Source organism: Grampus griseus (genome assembly GCF_964374135.1).
Source record: "Grampus griseus genome assembly, chromosome: 14".
NCBI classification, from domain to species: domain Eukaryota; kingdom Metazoa; phylum Chordata; class Mammalia; order Artiodactyla; family Delphinidae; genus Grampus; species Grampus griseus.
The window spans coordinates 78,697,765-78,715,063 of NC_139008.1; the positions used below are offsets into that span (position 1 = coordinate 78,697,765).

The 17,299-nt window shown below is 45.3% G+C and overlaps 1 protein-coding gene across 1 annotated transcript in view; it reads right to left on the reverse strand.

Annotated features, from left to right (window-relative positions):
• The window catches only part of ATP9A (ATPase phospholipid transporting 9A (putative)), a 134,624-nt gene that overhangs the window by 9,740 nt on the left and 107,585 nt on the right, over positions 1 to 17,299 (reverse strand). Inside the window, exons 20-24 of the mRNA XM_082671506.1 lie at positions 8,535 to 8,624; positions 8,296 to 8,440; positions 7,418 to 7,482; positions 4,499 to 4,654; positions 1,317 to 1,381 (exon numbers count right to left, since the gene is read on the reverse strand). Of these exons, the coding sequence (XP_082527632.1) occupies positions 1,317 to 1,381; positions 4,499 to 4,654; positions 7,418 to 7,482; positions 8,296 to 8,440; positions 8,535 to 8,624 (521 nt within the window). The remainder of the gene's footprint in view (positions 1 to 1,316; positions 1,382 to 4,498; positions 4,655 to 7,417; positions 7,483 to 8,295; positions 8,441 to 8,534; positions 8,625 to 17,299) is intronic.

Consider the following 17,299-nt stretch of genomic DNA (forward strand, 5'->3'; position numbering starts at 1 on the left):
GGCCAGTTCGAAGCACTGGACATTCAAGATGAAAAGCAGACCACAACGCCTGCCCTTGGAGAGCTTCCGTGCTCGTCGGTGAGTCAAAAAACAAATTCAGTAAACTATACCGTGTGCTGGAGGTAAAGTGCTGAGGAGGGAAATACAATGGGGAAGAGGGAATGAGACATGGGGCGGGGCGGTGCAATTTTAGAGAGGGTGGACAGGAGACGGGGCATTTGAGAAAACACCCACAAGAGGTAAGAGAGAGGCCATGCCAATATGCGAGGGAAGAGCATCCTAGGCAGAGAGAACAGCAAGTGCAAAGGCCCTGAGGTGGAAGCGTGTCTGTCCTGTTTGAAGAACAGTGAGGCTGCCAGTCTGGGTGGAGCTGAGTGGGTGAGGGGGAAAGCGAAGAGATGAGAACCAAGAGGGAAGAGGGGACCAGATCATGGGGGGGGGGCCACATGGAGCACGGCTCAGGGAACCCCTGGTTCTATTCAGGCATGTTCTGCCACTCTTCCAGGACCTGACAAAGGACAGGCCATTTTTCCAATTAGAAGCAGGCAGAATTCCAGTGCCTACTCTCAGGCTGAACATAAGAAGATGGAAGACATACTTTTAAGACTCCACTGGGACCAGCCGGCCTCTCTGTGCTTCCCACCTTGGTAACCAGGGGAGCGCCCTGCCAGCATCTCTATCTAGGGCATGTGGTAACCAAACTCCACCTACCTGGGGAATTCAGAGACTGAGCACATCCTCTCAAAAGGTCAAAAGGAACGTCCTAAATTCCAGGTCAGGAACGGGGGGTGGGTTTGATAGCAAACGTAGCAACTGTCCAAGGGACAGCATGCCTCACAGGTCAGTGGCACGCAGCGGCCAAGCTCTATCAGGGGTAACCCGGAGAGGGCAAGGCTCTGGCCGCCTTAGAGACCCACCAGCAGGATGGTCCGCTATGGGCAGCCATGGCAGAGAGGGTACTTTCCAGATGCCCCTTCCGCTTTTTCTAAGACCCGTCAGTGATCTCCTAAGGAATCACAGTCTGAAGCTTCCCTCTTGCCTGGTGTATCGACCAGCTGACAACCTCAGGCTCTCGTGGGCGAGCATTCTTCAACCGTCAGGTATGAATGGACCACGAACAGATCGGACTCTGCATCCGCAATTTGGTTAAGGGCTTACCAGTTCAAAAACGTATTCATTCGAGAAGGTTCTAAACCAGACTGCCAGACCTGCCTCGACTTGGGGACTGAAGGGTCTTCACATGATGCTTCCTCCTTCTTCTGTGGTATTTTAGGGAGGTTTCATTAAAAATTAATACCTTGCCTGGACTTCCTTACCCAATGATGAGGAATCCTTGATAGAGAGGAACGGAGGCAAAGTAAAACACGGAGGAAAAGACAGCCTGTGCCGAGGAAAAAGGAGGATGTTACCAAAAACCATGACCAAAGCCCTTGTGTTTGTATCAGAAAAATAACAGCCAACGTTTACCAAGCACTTATTTTACACCCGCACGGTCACGGTGCTTTAAGTATATTAGCTCATTTAATTACTACAGCAACCCTGTGAAGGAGGTACTGTTATCATCATCCCCATTTTACAGATGAGGGGAGTAGGGCACCGAGAGGTTAAGTGACTTGCCCAAGATAGCACAGCTCATAATAGCACAGAGCACAGAGTCACACCGGAGAGTTTAGCTCCAGGGTCCACTCTCAGCTCCTCTGCAAACATTTATTAAGTTACACAAGCTGGACCTGGAAATACTTTGTATCTGATCTCAGTGAATCTCCAGAAGAACGCAAGAGATCAAGTCCTAATATCCCTTACATTTTACAGCAGGGGAAACTGAGCACATAAACGGCCCTGCGGGACTCAAGCCCAGTTCTGTCTCCAGAGCCCACACTCCTGACGGCTCGGAATTACCACTTCACTGGGTGTACAATCGATAAACGAGTTGGTGTACATATTGGAAACAGGTAGGGGAAAATATCCTCCGCTGTGAGGATATGCACCAGTTTCCCTGGAGGGTAGGACCGCAGAGAAGGCTTCACTTCTCATAGTACATGTTTCACTCTTCTTGGAAATTTTTACAAAGAGCCCACAACCTGCTACTTTTGCAATTAGACAAAAGCAATAAAGATATTTACGAACCCCTACTGAAATGTCTGCTTCCGGATTTGGAAAATATTAGCTACTGGCAGTGAAAAGGAGGCTAGGGAGATAAAATCAGGCTTGATGCTCTGTTACTTCCTTCTCTGAACATCTACCGGCCAACAGAAGCAAAGTGACCTCAAAGCTAATTTCTATCAGTATAAAACCTACAGGAGGCCAGGGACAACTGTTGCCTAAAGGCTTTTTAAAAACCGAACGTGGAGGAAAAGGCTGGGCCAGGCTAGTGGTTAAAAAGAGCGTGGGACCGAGACCCCTTCCCCTTATCACCTGCTGTGGGTGTTTGCTTGGCATAGAGCTTGGAACACAGGTGGCACCTAGAGCCACGGTCACGGGCAGCCCCGGCCACACCCGGCCGTGATTTCAGAACTGAAAGGTGAAATCCGTTTTTCAAATGACTTCTCACCCAGGCTGGGCCACTGCACAGGAAGGATGGTTATAAAGACGTCAAGAACCTGGTGTTCAGTTTTACAGAGCAACACCAGGAGCCTCTTTCTCTAAAAGGGCCAGACTGACCATAACGCCTTCACCCTGGAAAGAGCACTGTGCAAAATAAAAATGCGATGTCTCCGTCTATCTAAGGGCCCACTGTCAAGGTGCAATGCGAACCGGACTTGCTCTCAGCCAGTCACTTTCAGCACAGTGGACAGGGTTAAGGGCGTTTTTTTGGCTTTTTTTTTTTTCTACAGCACAAAGAACAATTCCTCATGCTAGAATTTTTTTTTCTGAATCGATGTTCACGGTAACATACAGGCATTTCAGAAGTCAGCTCATCCAGGCCAGCTTTTGTGTGTTTGCCCAGGGACAAGCTGATTAATCTCCCGGTGATTAAAACCATGACATTATCCAGTTCAGTTGATGAGCTAACATAAGATAAAAGTACAGATGCGGTCTGATGAACCGTAGGAGCTGTTGGCGTTTAGACTGTGTTGATGAAAACCACTGTAAGCCTCCTTCACTCATAAATGCAATCGATCCTGAAAACATAAACCCCACCCCACCCCACCAAAGGCGTGGACGAGCCAGTGGAGGGTGAATTCTCAGGTACACCAGGCAGCACCACTCGGCCCTTTAAGGCAGGGTGTCTTTCACGTATGATTAAACACCTTTCCCACAAATTAAAACATCACCTTAGGTTTATGCATTAGGCTGTTTTGTTTTTATTAATAATGGTAAGGGCGCCTTCTGCACTTGATGCCTTATAAAACTCTCTGCTTTTCAAAGTAGCCCTGTCTGAGGGACAAGGGCCAAGATGCTTGGATGGAGTGATAGAGAAGTCTGATGCCCACTTTACAGGTGGAGAGACTGAAGCCCAGAGTGGTAACGTGACTTGTTCAAGGTCTCAGAGACACCTGATAATATGGGTTCCAAGATGTCCCGGGCCTATGGTTCTCACCACTTAACTGGGGGTATTTTTCACCTAAACGCCCAAGGAGGAAGGTCAGCCAATAGTTTTTCAACACCCAAAATGCTTCCTTTCCCTCCCTTTGGCCTCCTTCCTAATACAACTTCATTGCCACAGCCTGATGACAGACTTTGAAGGAGCTGGGGAGAGAGAAGATGGGAAAATACCTTACACATTCTAGAATCCTTTTGTGAAAAAGCAAGATGTAACTCCCTGAGAGGACTGACGATTGGGATAACTACGCTGGATTCCCAGCCAGGCTGCACCGGAGGCAGAAGCGAGATGCCCTGGGCTGCGCCGCCCTCGCTAAGCGCCCCCCTGCATGTGGCAGCAGCAGCTGGCCCTGTGGATGGAGGGCGGAGGGGCACACCTGCATTAAGACCACAGGTACCGGAATCCCCTGCCTGGGTAGACTAAATCCCTGAGTGACACTGCACCGATTTCTTGCCCACACTGGGCCTCAGCCTCCCCATCTGCAGAATGGGCACAGGCTACAGTGAGGACTACAGGTGAGCCCGCAGTGTGAACAAAGCTTAGCCTGACACCCAGGGTACAGGAAGCACTCAAGAAAAGCAAGTCATTCTTCTTTTGGGGCTGCTCTCTGTAGATCCTTGCTTCTGCATGTGGAAAACTTAGGGCCGGAGTATTCACTCGGCATTTAACTCTGCCTCTTTGCCTCTGGCAAACTGAGGATAACGACTCACCCCAATATGAGCACCCGGGTCACTTACACTACCGCCCACTTTGTGCCAAGCCCTGGCAAGGCTCACATCGGCTCCGCACAGCAAGCACAGCCTTCGCCCCCAACACAGGAAGGCTTCGGGGCGGCCACTCCAAGCTCTATCGCCCAGAATGTGGCGGGGGGGGGGGGCATTGAAACAGCTCCAAAGTGGAGACTGATTCTCAGGCCCATGGCAACCACACAGCCGTGCGCACCTGCCCACCCACCTGCATGGTGCTGATGCAGAGGCTCCTGTGGATCACAAACTGGCTGAGGGCGGCCGAGCGCTTGTAGCTATTCCGGCCATGCACCATGAGCAACCGGCCAAGGTGCTTGAACTGAGTGATGGAGAAGTCCGCAGCCAGCGAAGCCTGTTTTCCTTCCTAAAATCCGACAAAATTGGGCACCGTCAGGAGCACGAGAGGTCAAGGCACTTTTTTTTTTTTTTGGAATTTAAAAAGCAAGAAACTGTAAGGAGATTTTTGAAGAACTTCAATATAGAGGTTCTTTGGTTTCCAGCTATACACGGTTGGTGGTCTGAGTCTAAATTTGATTTTAAAAGAGGAATTTATTGAAATAAAAAACATTCATAAGCGCAGATACTCATAATTGGGAGGTCAAACGGATCTAGTATTAAGCCCTGGGGGTTAGGCCCAACCCATAATGTGTATCAGAAGCAAAGAATCATTCTCAGATAGGCATTTAGCACTCAGCTCAGTTCAGAGTTAAACATACGGGGGAGGGGGCACAGCTCATGCTACCAACAATACTAAACTGAACATTCCCGAACATACAGCTCTGCATGTTCGTAGAACTGGAAATAATCTCTAGTGCAGCCATATTATGGGATTCTCTAATTTTAAAAGGCACATGACAGATGCCACTAATGGGACAGATGGACATCACAGCCTCCTGGTGCGACGCGACAGGAAGGCACCAACTCCCCTTATGTGCTCCTCACACCAAAAACGCAGAACCTGAATCAGATCCATCCGACCCACAGACGTCGTGGGAGGTTCCACAGCCGCCCCAAATGCTTCCAAAACATCAAAGTCATGAGACACACTGCCTCCCCCCACAAAAGAGTGAAGAGACATGAAGACACGGGAATAAATGCAGTGCGCGACCCTTCACTGCTTCATGGAGGTATCTTTTTGAACACCTTGAGGACAACTAGGGAAATGAGACCGTGAATATTACATAACATTATCATATCAATGTTACACTTGGGGTGATGCTGTTATTTTGCTTAGGTGGAAGAATATACCTGTTCTTAAGAGATCCAAGCTGAAGTATTTAGGGGTAACGTATCCGCAACTTACTTTCAGCTGATTCTGAGAAAGCGGGAGAGAGGGGAAGGAAGAGCAGAGGGAGAATCCTGCAACTGTTTACAACTGGGAAATTACAGCGAAGAGCGGACAGGTGCTCACTGTTCTATTTCAACTTTTCTGAAGGAGTTACATTTTTCAAAATAAAAAAGGTCCAGGCAACGTACAAAATGGTGGATCTGCATCTTTTGATGTATAAAGAAATCTAAGATGTAACAGATTTAGGCAAGCTGCGTTTAAAAAAAAGCATAGTATAACGTTTTAAATTTTACATTCTATGTGGAAATACTGTATATACATGTGTAAGATGTGTGTATGCATATATATGTATTTGTGTGTGTATATATAATATTATATATATACCCATAACTATTAGTATAGAAATAGACAAAAATTCTGGAAGAATAACCAATGTTACTAGTTTTATACCGCCATCTAAAAGAAAGGATGCACTTTATCCATTTCTAAATTGTTTCAGGGTTTTTTTTTTTTTTTTACAGTGAGCACTTTTTACTTTTAGACTCCAAAAACCAAAGGAATCAGAATATAATTCTGAACAGAAGGGAAAATGTTTTAGTACTATCAGCATCGTGTAAAGAATTCCATCTACCAAACTCAAGTGTGCTTCTTAAAACCTGCATTAAAGGAATCCATACAGATTTCAGACATAACAACTCCTTCAAGGATCACTTAACTCTGCAATTTCAAGTAACTGTCAACTGGATGAGAACCAGAAAACCAGGAAAAAAAAAAAAAGGTGGAAAAGAAAAAACATTTTTGGAAATTCCAAATGCAGGAATGTATGGAAGGAAACACATAAGGGAGCATCTCCTGCCCTCACTCTCGGCCTCTGTACTCTTACTTTACACACTGTGCTAACAAACGTGGCGACCAGTCTCCTTGCCTACAGTCACCGCAAGATCACAAACGAGAGAGGGCAGGGTAAACTATACACGGCTGGCACACAGTTGACAGGGAAGGAAAGAGGAAAACTACTATACTGTAACACACAAACTTAGCCTTTTAATGAGGGGCAGGACTTCCCTGGTGGCACAGTGGTTGGGAGTCCGCCTGCCCATGCAGGGGACGCGGGTTCGATCCCTGGTCTGGGAGGATCCCACATGCCACGGAGCAACAAAGTCCGTGTGCCGCAGCTACTGAGCCTGTGCGCTACAGTCCGCAAGCCACAACTGCTGAGCTTGCATGCTACGGCTACTGAGGCCCACGTGCCTAGAGCCCGTGCTCCGCAACAGGAAAGGCTACTGTGGTGGGAAGCCAGTGCACCGCAACGGAGAGTAGCCCCCGCTCGCCACAGCTGGAGAGGGCCCGCGCGCAGCAAGGTAGAACCAACACAGCCAAAAATAAATAAATTTTAAAAATAAATAAATTTAATGAGGGGCAAACCACGCCACATTCTTCCATAATCCGCAAGAGATCACCCCACAGTGTGATAACTAATGCTTTTACTGACAACACTCCCAGGAAAGCGTTTGAAGTACATTCGCTGCACCCTAAGAATGTAGCAAAACACTTTAAAAAATTAGGTTTTGGCAAGCAAAGACTCAGCATTTGTCTGTAAGATAACAGTGATAGGGATCTGTGACTTGCAGATTGTAATACCAGGTAATTATGATACATGATTCCTTATGCTCTGTAATTGTAATCTAGAATTTCCAGAAGCATTAAAGCTGTGTCTTGGAGGGAAAATGAAACTCCAGCTGGTGGAACAACTCCCAGCTAACGACACAGCCACTTCACATCCTAACGACAACCACTCGGCAGAAATCAGCACACACGCCCCCCACCCCACGGGCTCACCTTTCCCTCGACACCCACACCGCAGTCAGATTCTTGGATCATACTGACGTCATTGCCTCCATCACCTGCGGGTCACCCAGACCAGAGAGAAGAGCCAGGAGATTAGGGAGAGAGGCAAGAAAAATAACCTTGCTTTTCGCTGCTACTTCAAATAATCATACACGTGCTGCCTCTCACTGCATGCTAAGTGTCTTTTCTGCTCTGCTCCACTTAATCGCTCCAGCAACCTGCAGTAACACGTTCTTACTTTACAGGCAGAGGAGCTGAGAGTCAGAGGAACCAGGTGACTGGCTGAGGGTCCTGGCCATTGAGTCACTGAGCAAGGGAACTGTGTCCATGCCACGTGGGCACTTACAACACCGCACGCCCTGCCTCCAAGGTGTGGGTGTCTCGCCGTTGTCAGCAATGACAGACGTCGCACGTAGGCAACGCTGACTGCGAGTGCAGCGAGCGCTTCTTAAATGCTACTGCCCCTCTGAATCCTCCTAAGCACCATTTGAGAGAACCACTGTTACTCTCCCCTTCCACCAATGAGCAGACAGGCTCAGCTGGGGGAAGGAAGCCCTCCGGGACCCTCAGCTAGGAAACACCAGCAGTGTGGACCCAGATTCCTCTCCGCAGTGTGGTCTTAGCCCCCAGGCACTGCTGTGTCCCATGTCACCGGCAAAGGAAGCGCAAGCTAAGGAGGAAAGCCCTCAGTTTGCTTCTCGACTCTTTCTCAAAGCAAGATACTTTAAAAAATAATAGTAATAACAAAAATAGGGCCAAAGGGGGAGGGGTGTCAATGTCACGGCCTGAATAAAGTGGCCTGGGAACCTGAACACCAGGACCCAAGCACGCCTGGGGAAGGTCGTCTGCGCAGGCGCGGCAGCCCCTACCTACTGCACACGTGAGCTTCCCCGTGCGCTCCTGGAGCAGGCGTACGATCTGGGCCTTCTGGGTGGGCGCGCAGCGGCAGCAGACCACGGCCGGGCACTGGCAGGCCAGCTCCATGAACTCGTACTCGTAGTACTTGAGGCAAACCTGGCGGGGTCAGGGAGAGGTGGTGCGTCGGCCAAGGCCCCTCCCACACGGCAGCTCCCAGGAGGAGCCTGCTGGCGGGGTTACCCGTGCCCACCTCCAGGGAGTCTCCGGAGATGACTAGGGCACAGTCGTGCTTCCTGCGGAAAGCGTTCAGCTCGAGGTGGGCCTCGCCGCGGTTGGTCACCTGGAAGGAAAGACAGGATGAAGGAGGCCTTGCTCTCCGGAGCTGGTGGAACAACAAACAGTGGCTTCCTGCAGCCTCGTGAAGACCACAGCCGCCGGCCCGGGCCCCCACCCCTCTCCTGCCCCCAGAGCCAGAGACGAATTAGATCCTGTTCGCTATGACTCTGTGGGAATCCGGAGGGCCTGTACGCCAACCATCCCCTCGCACTTCCCGCAGGATGGCTGTGACCCACATAATAAAAATAAGAGCACAAAGCCACTGTGCTTTCATTCTGTGCCAGGCAGTGTCCAAATAAGCACTTTTCAAGCATTTTCACCCCATCTGTTTCTCACAAGGACCCTTCGAGGTGCATGATGGTAATAGTTCTACTTTACATCTAAGGAAACTGACACAGGGCAAGATTTGTTAGCCTGGCTACCGTGTCACAGCCCATCCACTTCAGAGCAGGCCTTGGAAGCCAGGCATCTAGGAGGGGCTTTTCTAAGAAGGCCCAGCTGTTAAATATGACACACTTTGGGGACCATACAGTCTGTCACAACTACCCAACTCCGCCGCTACAGTGCCAAAGCAGCCACAGACAATAGGTAAACAGATGGGTAGATCTTGTGTTTAAATAAAACTTTATTTACAAAAACAGGTGGCCGGCACATGGGCTATAGTTTGCAACCCCTTAATTCTAGAGCATACAGTGTGTTCTCACTACGTGCAATAGTTATGTTCTGGAAAGTTGCTGTGAATACTGAATTAGTGATTTTTAAACCACTGCTCCTGGGGGAGGTACAGGGCTAGCTAGGCTCCTATGAGCCTCTGGTCACAATATTTTTGTCCATCAGTCAATACATAACCTCATTTTCTATGTGCCTCTGTTTAAAGACATCTTTGAAAATATGTATTGTTGAAATAAGTCAGAGAAAGACAAGTACTGCATGATATCACTTATATGTGGAATCTAAAAAATAAAACAAACTAGTGAATATGACAAAAAAGAAACAGACCCACAGATATAGAGAACAAACTAGTGGTTACCAAGTGGGAGGGGGAAGCAGGGAGGGGCAAGATAGGGTTACAAGCTACTAAGAGGTACAAGCTACTATGTATAAAATAAGGGGCTGGTGGAGTCAAGATGGCGGTGTGGGAAGACGCAGAGTTTGCGTCTCCCCACAACTAGGGAACCTGCTGGACGCTGGTGGGGGACCTCAACACCCCAAGAGATGGGAGGAATGCTCAAGCGAACCAGTAAGACGTGGGGGGACTGAGGGGGGGAAGTGGAGGCCAGACAAGACCAGCGCCCCTGAGGGGTGGCTGAGAGGGGGGCGGGGTTCCCATGCCTGGAGGGACCCTCAGGGGCTCGGATGGGGGTGGGATGTACCAAGCGTTTCCCCTGCCCAATCGGCCAGGGAAGTCTGCCTTGCTCTCAGGCCAGGTCCTAAGCCCTCAGAGGCCCCCTCCAGGCCCCACTGGTCCTGGGGGTGTAGGAAGGAGGCCAGGGGAGAACAGGAGAGGCAGGCGGGAGAGGCCCTTGGGGACTGGAGGAGAGCAGCAGAGGGCGTTTGCCCCACCCACTCGAGCCCTGCTGGGCTCCCAGGTGGGGTCCCCCACCCTCTGAGACCAGAGGCAGGAGGCACACCTGGGCCCCTTCTGTTCTGTTGAGCCTAAGCCCCACCCCCTACACCCCCAGGGCCTTTTCCAGCCCTGTGGGTCCTAAGCATAGGCCCTGCCCACCACCCAAACCCCACCCCTGCTTAGGCCCCACCCTCCACAGCCAAGGCCTTTTCCACCTTTTTCTTTTTCTTTCTCCTCCTCTTTTTTACTATTGTGGTTCTGTTTTACCTTCTGGTTGTTGTTTCATCCATATTTTTATTTTTATATTCTTTCTAACATATCTGTTAGTTTCCTAGTCTAATTTTATTTTTTACTTTGTTATTGTTCTTTTTTTTTTTTTTTTTTTTGCCACCCCACACGGCTTACAGGATCTTGGTTCATGAGCCAGGGGTTGGGCCAAAGCTCCTGTGGTGGGAGCTCCAAGTCTGAACCACTTGGACTAACAGAGAACCCCAGACCCCAGGGAATATTCACCAGAATGAGGTCTCCTGAAGGTCCTCATGTCGGCACCAAGACCCAGCTCTATACAACAGCCTACAAACTCCAGTTTTTGAAGTCTCAGGCCAAACAACAAGTAAAAAAGGAACACAATCCCACTCATCAAAAAAAAAAAAAAAAAAAAAATGAGATGGCAAAAAAAATATGTCAGAGATGAAGGAGCAAGGTAAAAACCTACAAGATCAAATAATTGAAGAGGAAACAGGCAATCTAGCTGAAAAAGAATTCAGACAGTAAAGATGATCCTAAATCTCGGAAACAGAATGGAGGCACAGACTGAGAAAATACAAGAAATGTTTAACAAAGATCTAGAAGAACTAAAGGACAAACAGAGATGAACAACACAATAACTGAAATGAAACATACACTAGAAGGAATCAATAACAGAATAACAGAGGCAGAAAAACGAGTAAGTGAGCTGGAAGACAAAATGGTGGAAGTAACTGCCAAGGAGCAGAATAAAGAAAAAAGAATGAAAAGAATTGAGGACAATCTCAGAGACCTCTGGGACAACAATAAACGCACCAACATTCGAATTATAGGGGTCCCAGAAGAAGAAGATTAAAACAAAGGGTCTGGGAAAATATCTGAAGAGATTACAGTAGAAAACTTCCCTAACATGGGAAAGGAATTAGTCACCCAAGTCCAGGAAGCACAGAGAGTCCCATACAGTATAAACCCTAGGAGAAACACACCAAGACACATATTAATCAGACTAACAAAAATTAAATTCAAAGAAAAAATATTAAAGGCAGCAAGGGCAAACCAAAAAATAACATACAAAGGAATCCCCATAAGGTTATCAGCTGATTTTTCAGCAGAAACTCTGCATGCCAGAAGGCAGTGGCAGGATATACTTACAGTGATGAAAGAGAAAAACCTATAACCAAGATTACTCTACCCAGCAAGGATCTCATTCAGATTCAACAGAGAAATCAAAAGCTTTCAGACAAGCAAAAGCTAAGAGAATTCAGCACCACCAAGCGAGCTTTACAACAAATGCTAAGGAAACTTCTCTAGGCAGGAAACACAAGAGAAGAAGCAGACCCACAAAAACAAACCCAAAACAATTAAGAAAACGGTAATAGAAACATACATATTGATAATAACCTTGAATGTAAACGGATTAAATGCCCCAACCAAAAGATACAGACTAGCTGAATGGATACAAAAACAGGACCCATATATATGCTGTCTACAAGAGACCCACTTCAGACCTAGGGACACATACACACTGAAAGTGAAGGGATGGGAAAAGATATTCCATGCAAATGGAAATCAAAAGAAAGCTGGAGTAGCAATACTTGTATCAGATAAAATAGACTTTAAAATAAAGACTGTTAGAAGAGATAAGGAAGGACACTACATAATGATCAAGGGATCAATCCAAGAAGAAGCTATAACAATTATAAATGTTTATGCACCCAAAATAGGAACACCTCAATAAATAAGGCAAATGCTAACAACCCTGAAAGTGGAAATCGACAGTAACACAATAATAGTAGGGGACTTTAACGCCCCACTTACACCAATGGACAGATTATCCAAACAGAAAATAAATAAGGAAACACAAGCTTTAAATGACACAAGAGGTCAGATACATTTAATTGACATTTATAGAACATTCCACATGAAAGTGGCAGAATACACTTTCTTCCCAAGTGCACACAGAACATTCTCCAGGATAGATCACATCTTGGGTCACAAATCAAGCCTCGGAAAATTTAAGAAAACTGAAATCGTATCAAGCATCTTTTCTGACCATGTGATGAGACTGGAAATCAATTACAGGGGAAAAAAACTGTAAAAAAAAAAACACAAATACATGGAGGCTAAACAGTGCACTACTAAATAACCAAGAGATCACTGAAGAAATCAAAGAAGAAATTAAAAAATACATAGAGACAAATGACAACAAAAACACGATGACCCAAAACCTATGGGATGTAGCAAAAGCAGTTCTAAGAGGGAAGTTTATAGCAATTCAGTCTCACCTCAAGAAACAAGAAAAATCTCAAATAAACCATCTAACCCTACACCTAAAGCAACTAGAGAAAGAAGAACAAAGAAAACCCAAAGTCAGTAGAAGGAAAGAAATCATAAAGATCAGAGCAGAAATAGATGAAACAGAAACAAAGAAAACAATAGCAAAGTTCAATAAAACGAAAATCTGGTTCTTTGAGAAGATAAACAAAATTGATAAACCCTTAGCCAGACTCATCAGGAAAAAAAGGGAGAGGATGCAAATCAATAAAATTACAAATGAAAAAGGAGAAATCACAACTGACACGGCAGAGATACAAAGGATTATGAGAGACTACTACAAACAACTATATACCAATAAAATGGACAACCATGAATAAATGGACAAATTCTTGGAAAGGTGCAATTTTCCAAGACTGAATCAGGAAGAATTAGAAAATATAAACAGACCTATCACAAGTAATGAAATTGAATCTGTAATTAAAAATCTTCCAATAAACAAAAGTCCAGGACCAGATGGCCTCACAGGCGAATTCTATCAAACATTTAGAGAAGAGCTAACAGATTATTTTCAAACTCTTCCAAAAACTGCAGAGGGAGGAACACTCCCAAATTCATTCTACAAAGTCACCACCCTGATACCAAAACCAGAAAAAGGTATCACAAAAACAGAAAATTATAGACCACTATCACTGATGAACATAGATGCAAAAATCCTGAACAAAATACTAGCAAACAGAGTCCAACAACACATTAAAAGGATCATACACCATGATCAAGTGGGGTTTATCCCAGGGATGTGAGGATTCTTCAATATATGCAAATCAATCAATGTGATACACTATATTAACAAATTGAAGAATAAAAACCACACGATCATCTCAACAAATGCAGAAAAAGCTTTTGACAAAATTCAACACCGATTTATAATAAAAACTCTCCAGAAAATGGGCATAAAGGGAACCTACCTCAACATAATAAAGGCCATATATGACAGACCCACAGAAAGCATCATAATCAATGGTGAAAAACTGAAAGCATTTCCTCTAAGATCAGGAACAAGACAAGGATGTCCACTCTTGCCACTCCTCTTCAACATAGTTTTGGAAGTCCTAGCCACGGCAATCAGAGAAGAAAAAGAAATAAAAGGCATACAAATTGGAAAAGAAGAAGTAAAACTGTCACTGTTTGCAGATGACATGATACTATACATAGAAAATCCTAGATGCCACCAGAAAACTACTAGAACTAATCAATGAATTTGGTAAGGTTGCAGGATACAAAATTAATGCACAGAAATCTCTAGCAATCCTATACACTAACAACGAAAAATCAGAAAGAGAAATTAAGGAAACAATCCCATTTATCATCACAACAGAAAGAATAAAATACCTGGAATAAACCAACCTAAGGAGGCAAAAGACTTGTCAGAAAACTATAAGACAATGATGAAAGAAATCAAAGATGACACAAAGAGGCAGAGAAATATACCATGTTCTTGGATTGGAAGAATGAATATTGTGAAAATGACTGTACTACCCAAAGCAATCTACAGATTCAATGCAATCCCTATCAAACTACCAACGGCATTCTTCACAGAATTAGAACAAAAAAATTTTACAATTCGTATGGAAACACAAAAGACCCTGGAGAGCCAAAGCAATCTTGAGAAAGAAAAACAGAGCTGGAGGAACCAGGCGCTCTGACTTCAAACTATACTACAAAGCTACAGTAATCAAGACAGTATGGTACTGGCACAAAAACAGAAACATAGATCGATGGTACAGGATAGAAAGCCCAGAGATAAACCCACGCACATATGGTCACCTAATTTATGACAAAGGAGGCAAGAACATACAATGGTGGTTCTTCAATAAGTGGTGCTGGGAAAACTGGACAGCTACATGTAAAAGAATGAAATTAGAACACTCCCTAACACCATACACAAAAATAAACTCCAAATGGATTAAAGACCTAAATGTAAGACCAGACACTATAAAACTTTCAGAGGAAAACACAGGAAGAACACTCTTTGACATAAATCACAGCAAGATCTTTTCTGACCCACCTCCTAGAGTAATGAAAATAAAAACAAAACTAGACAAATTGGACCTAATTAAACTTCAGAGCTTTTGCACAGCAAAAGAAACCATAAACAAGATGAAAAGACAACCCTCAGAATGGGAGAAAATATTTGCAAATGAAACAATGGACAAAGGATTAATCTCCAAAATATACAAACAGCTCATGGAGCTCAATATCAAAAAAAACAAACAATCCAATTAAAAAATGGGCAGAACACCTAAATAGACTTTTCACCAACTAAGACATACAGGTGGTCAAGAGGCACATAAAAAGATGCTCAACATCACTAATTATTAGAGAAATGCAAATCAAAATTACGAGGTATCACCTCACGCCGGTCAGAATGGCCATTATCAAAAAATCTAGAATCAATAAATGCTGGAAACGGTGTGGTGAAAAAGGAACCGTCCTGCACTGTTGGTGGGAATGTAAATTGATACAACCACTATGGAGAACAGTATGGAAGTTCCTTAAGAAACTAAAAACAGAACTACCATATGACCCAGCAATCCCACTACTGGGCATATACCCTGAGAAAACCATAATTCAAAAAAAGACATGTACCACAATGTTCACTGCAGCATTATTTACAATAGCCAGGACATGGAATCAACCTAAATGTCCATCAACAGATGAATGGATAAAGAAGATATGGCACATATATACAATGGAATATTATTCAGCCATAAAAAAACCCGAAATTATTTGTAGTGAGGTGGACGGACCTAGAGTTTGTCATACAGACTGAAGTCAGAAAGAGAAAAACAAATACTGTATGCTAACACATATATATGGAATCTAAAAAAAAAGGTACTGATAAACCTAATGGCAGGGCAGGAATAAAGACACAGACATAGAGAATGGACTTGAGGACACGGGGGTGGAGGGAGAAGCTGGGGCAAAGTGACAGAGTGGCATGGACATATATACACTACCAAACGTAAAATAGATAGCTAGTGGGAAGCAGCCCCATAGCACAGGGAGATCAGCTCGGTGCTTTGTGACCACCTAGAGGGGTGGGATAGGGAGGGTGGGAGGGAGGCTCAAGAGGGAGGGGATATGGGGATATATGTATGTATACAGCTGATTCACTTTGTTGTACAACAGAAACTAACACAGTATTGTGAAGCAATTATACTCCAATAAAGATCTATTAAAAAATTTAAAAATAAAATAAATAAGCCACAAAGCTATATTGTACAGCACAGGGAATATAGACAATATTTTATAATTATAAATGGAATATAACTTTTAAAAACTGTGAATCAGTTGTGTTGCACACCTGAAACATATAATATTGTACGTCAACTACACTTCAATAAAAAAAATTTTAATTAAAAAAATATATTTATTATTGATTCATTAACACTAGACTCATGGCCAACAGGACCATGACTCATGCCTGGAGGAAGCTTATCTCCAGGAGGCTCATCACAGCCTTCCTGCACTCAGGGATATGGTCAGTTCTCAGCTCTGTGCTGGGGGCCATGTTAAACAGTGAAACTGCTAACAAAAAACCCCACAAAAATGCAAAAAACGTGGCACTGAGTAGACTGAAAAGGACCCTTGCGTCCACCTGAGAGCTGAGACAAGAAGGCAGAGCGGGCTTCCCTAGTGGTGCAGTGGTTAAGAATCTGCCTGCCAATGCAGGGGACACGGGTTTGAGCCCTGGTCCGGGAAGATCCCACATGCCATGGAGCACCTAAGCCCGTGTGCCACAACTACTGAGCCCGGGTTCCACAACTACTGAAGCCCACGCGCCTAGAGCCCGAGCTCTGCAACAAGAGAAGCCATCGCAATGAGAAGCCCGTGCATCTCAATGAAGAGTAGCCCCCACTCGCCGCAACTAGAAAAAGACCACACGCAGCAACGTAGCCAAAAATAAATCAATAAATAAATTTTTTTTTAAAAAGGCAGAGCGTCGCCCCTCTCCACCTCAGTTAGGAACTCACTCGTCAGATGACTCAAACTTTCCACTGCTGTGTATCCGTCCATATAGGGCTCTGAAAGCATCTCGAGTATTGATTTTCGGGTTACAAACAAGTTTTAGTGAGTGGGTGAATTTGCAAATACAGAATCCATAATGAGGATCCACTGTATCTGTCTCTACACGATGCTGGTTGTGCTAGTCCCGAAACTGCTGGATTTCATAAAGCTTCAACGGGCTATAGACCAAAGGCAGGGGTATGGGGGGAGACCCCCAAAACATCCAGATCCAGTTGTTTGGCTTGGTAGCTCTGATGACAGATAAGTAGGACCACCACATCTGGCCCCAGAGGGGACCTAGTGCCCCTCCCAACTCCCAACTCAATAAGGCCAATCACCGTCCTTGGCTTCAAGCCCTGGAGCAGCTCCTTGTGCCCGCACTGCTTGGGCCAAGCGCTGGCCACCAGGGCAGGGAATTCTCATTTGCCACCCAACACGCCTCCTTCTAAAGGTTCCTCAAGGGTTGCCTTCAGGAGGGAAGACAGGCCAGTATCTGCGATCTGGAACTGATTTCCTACCCA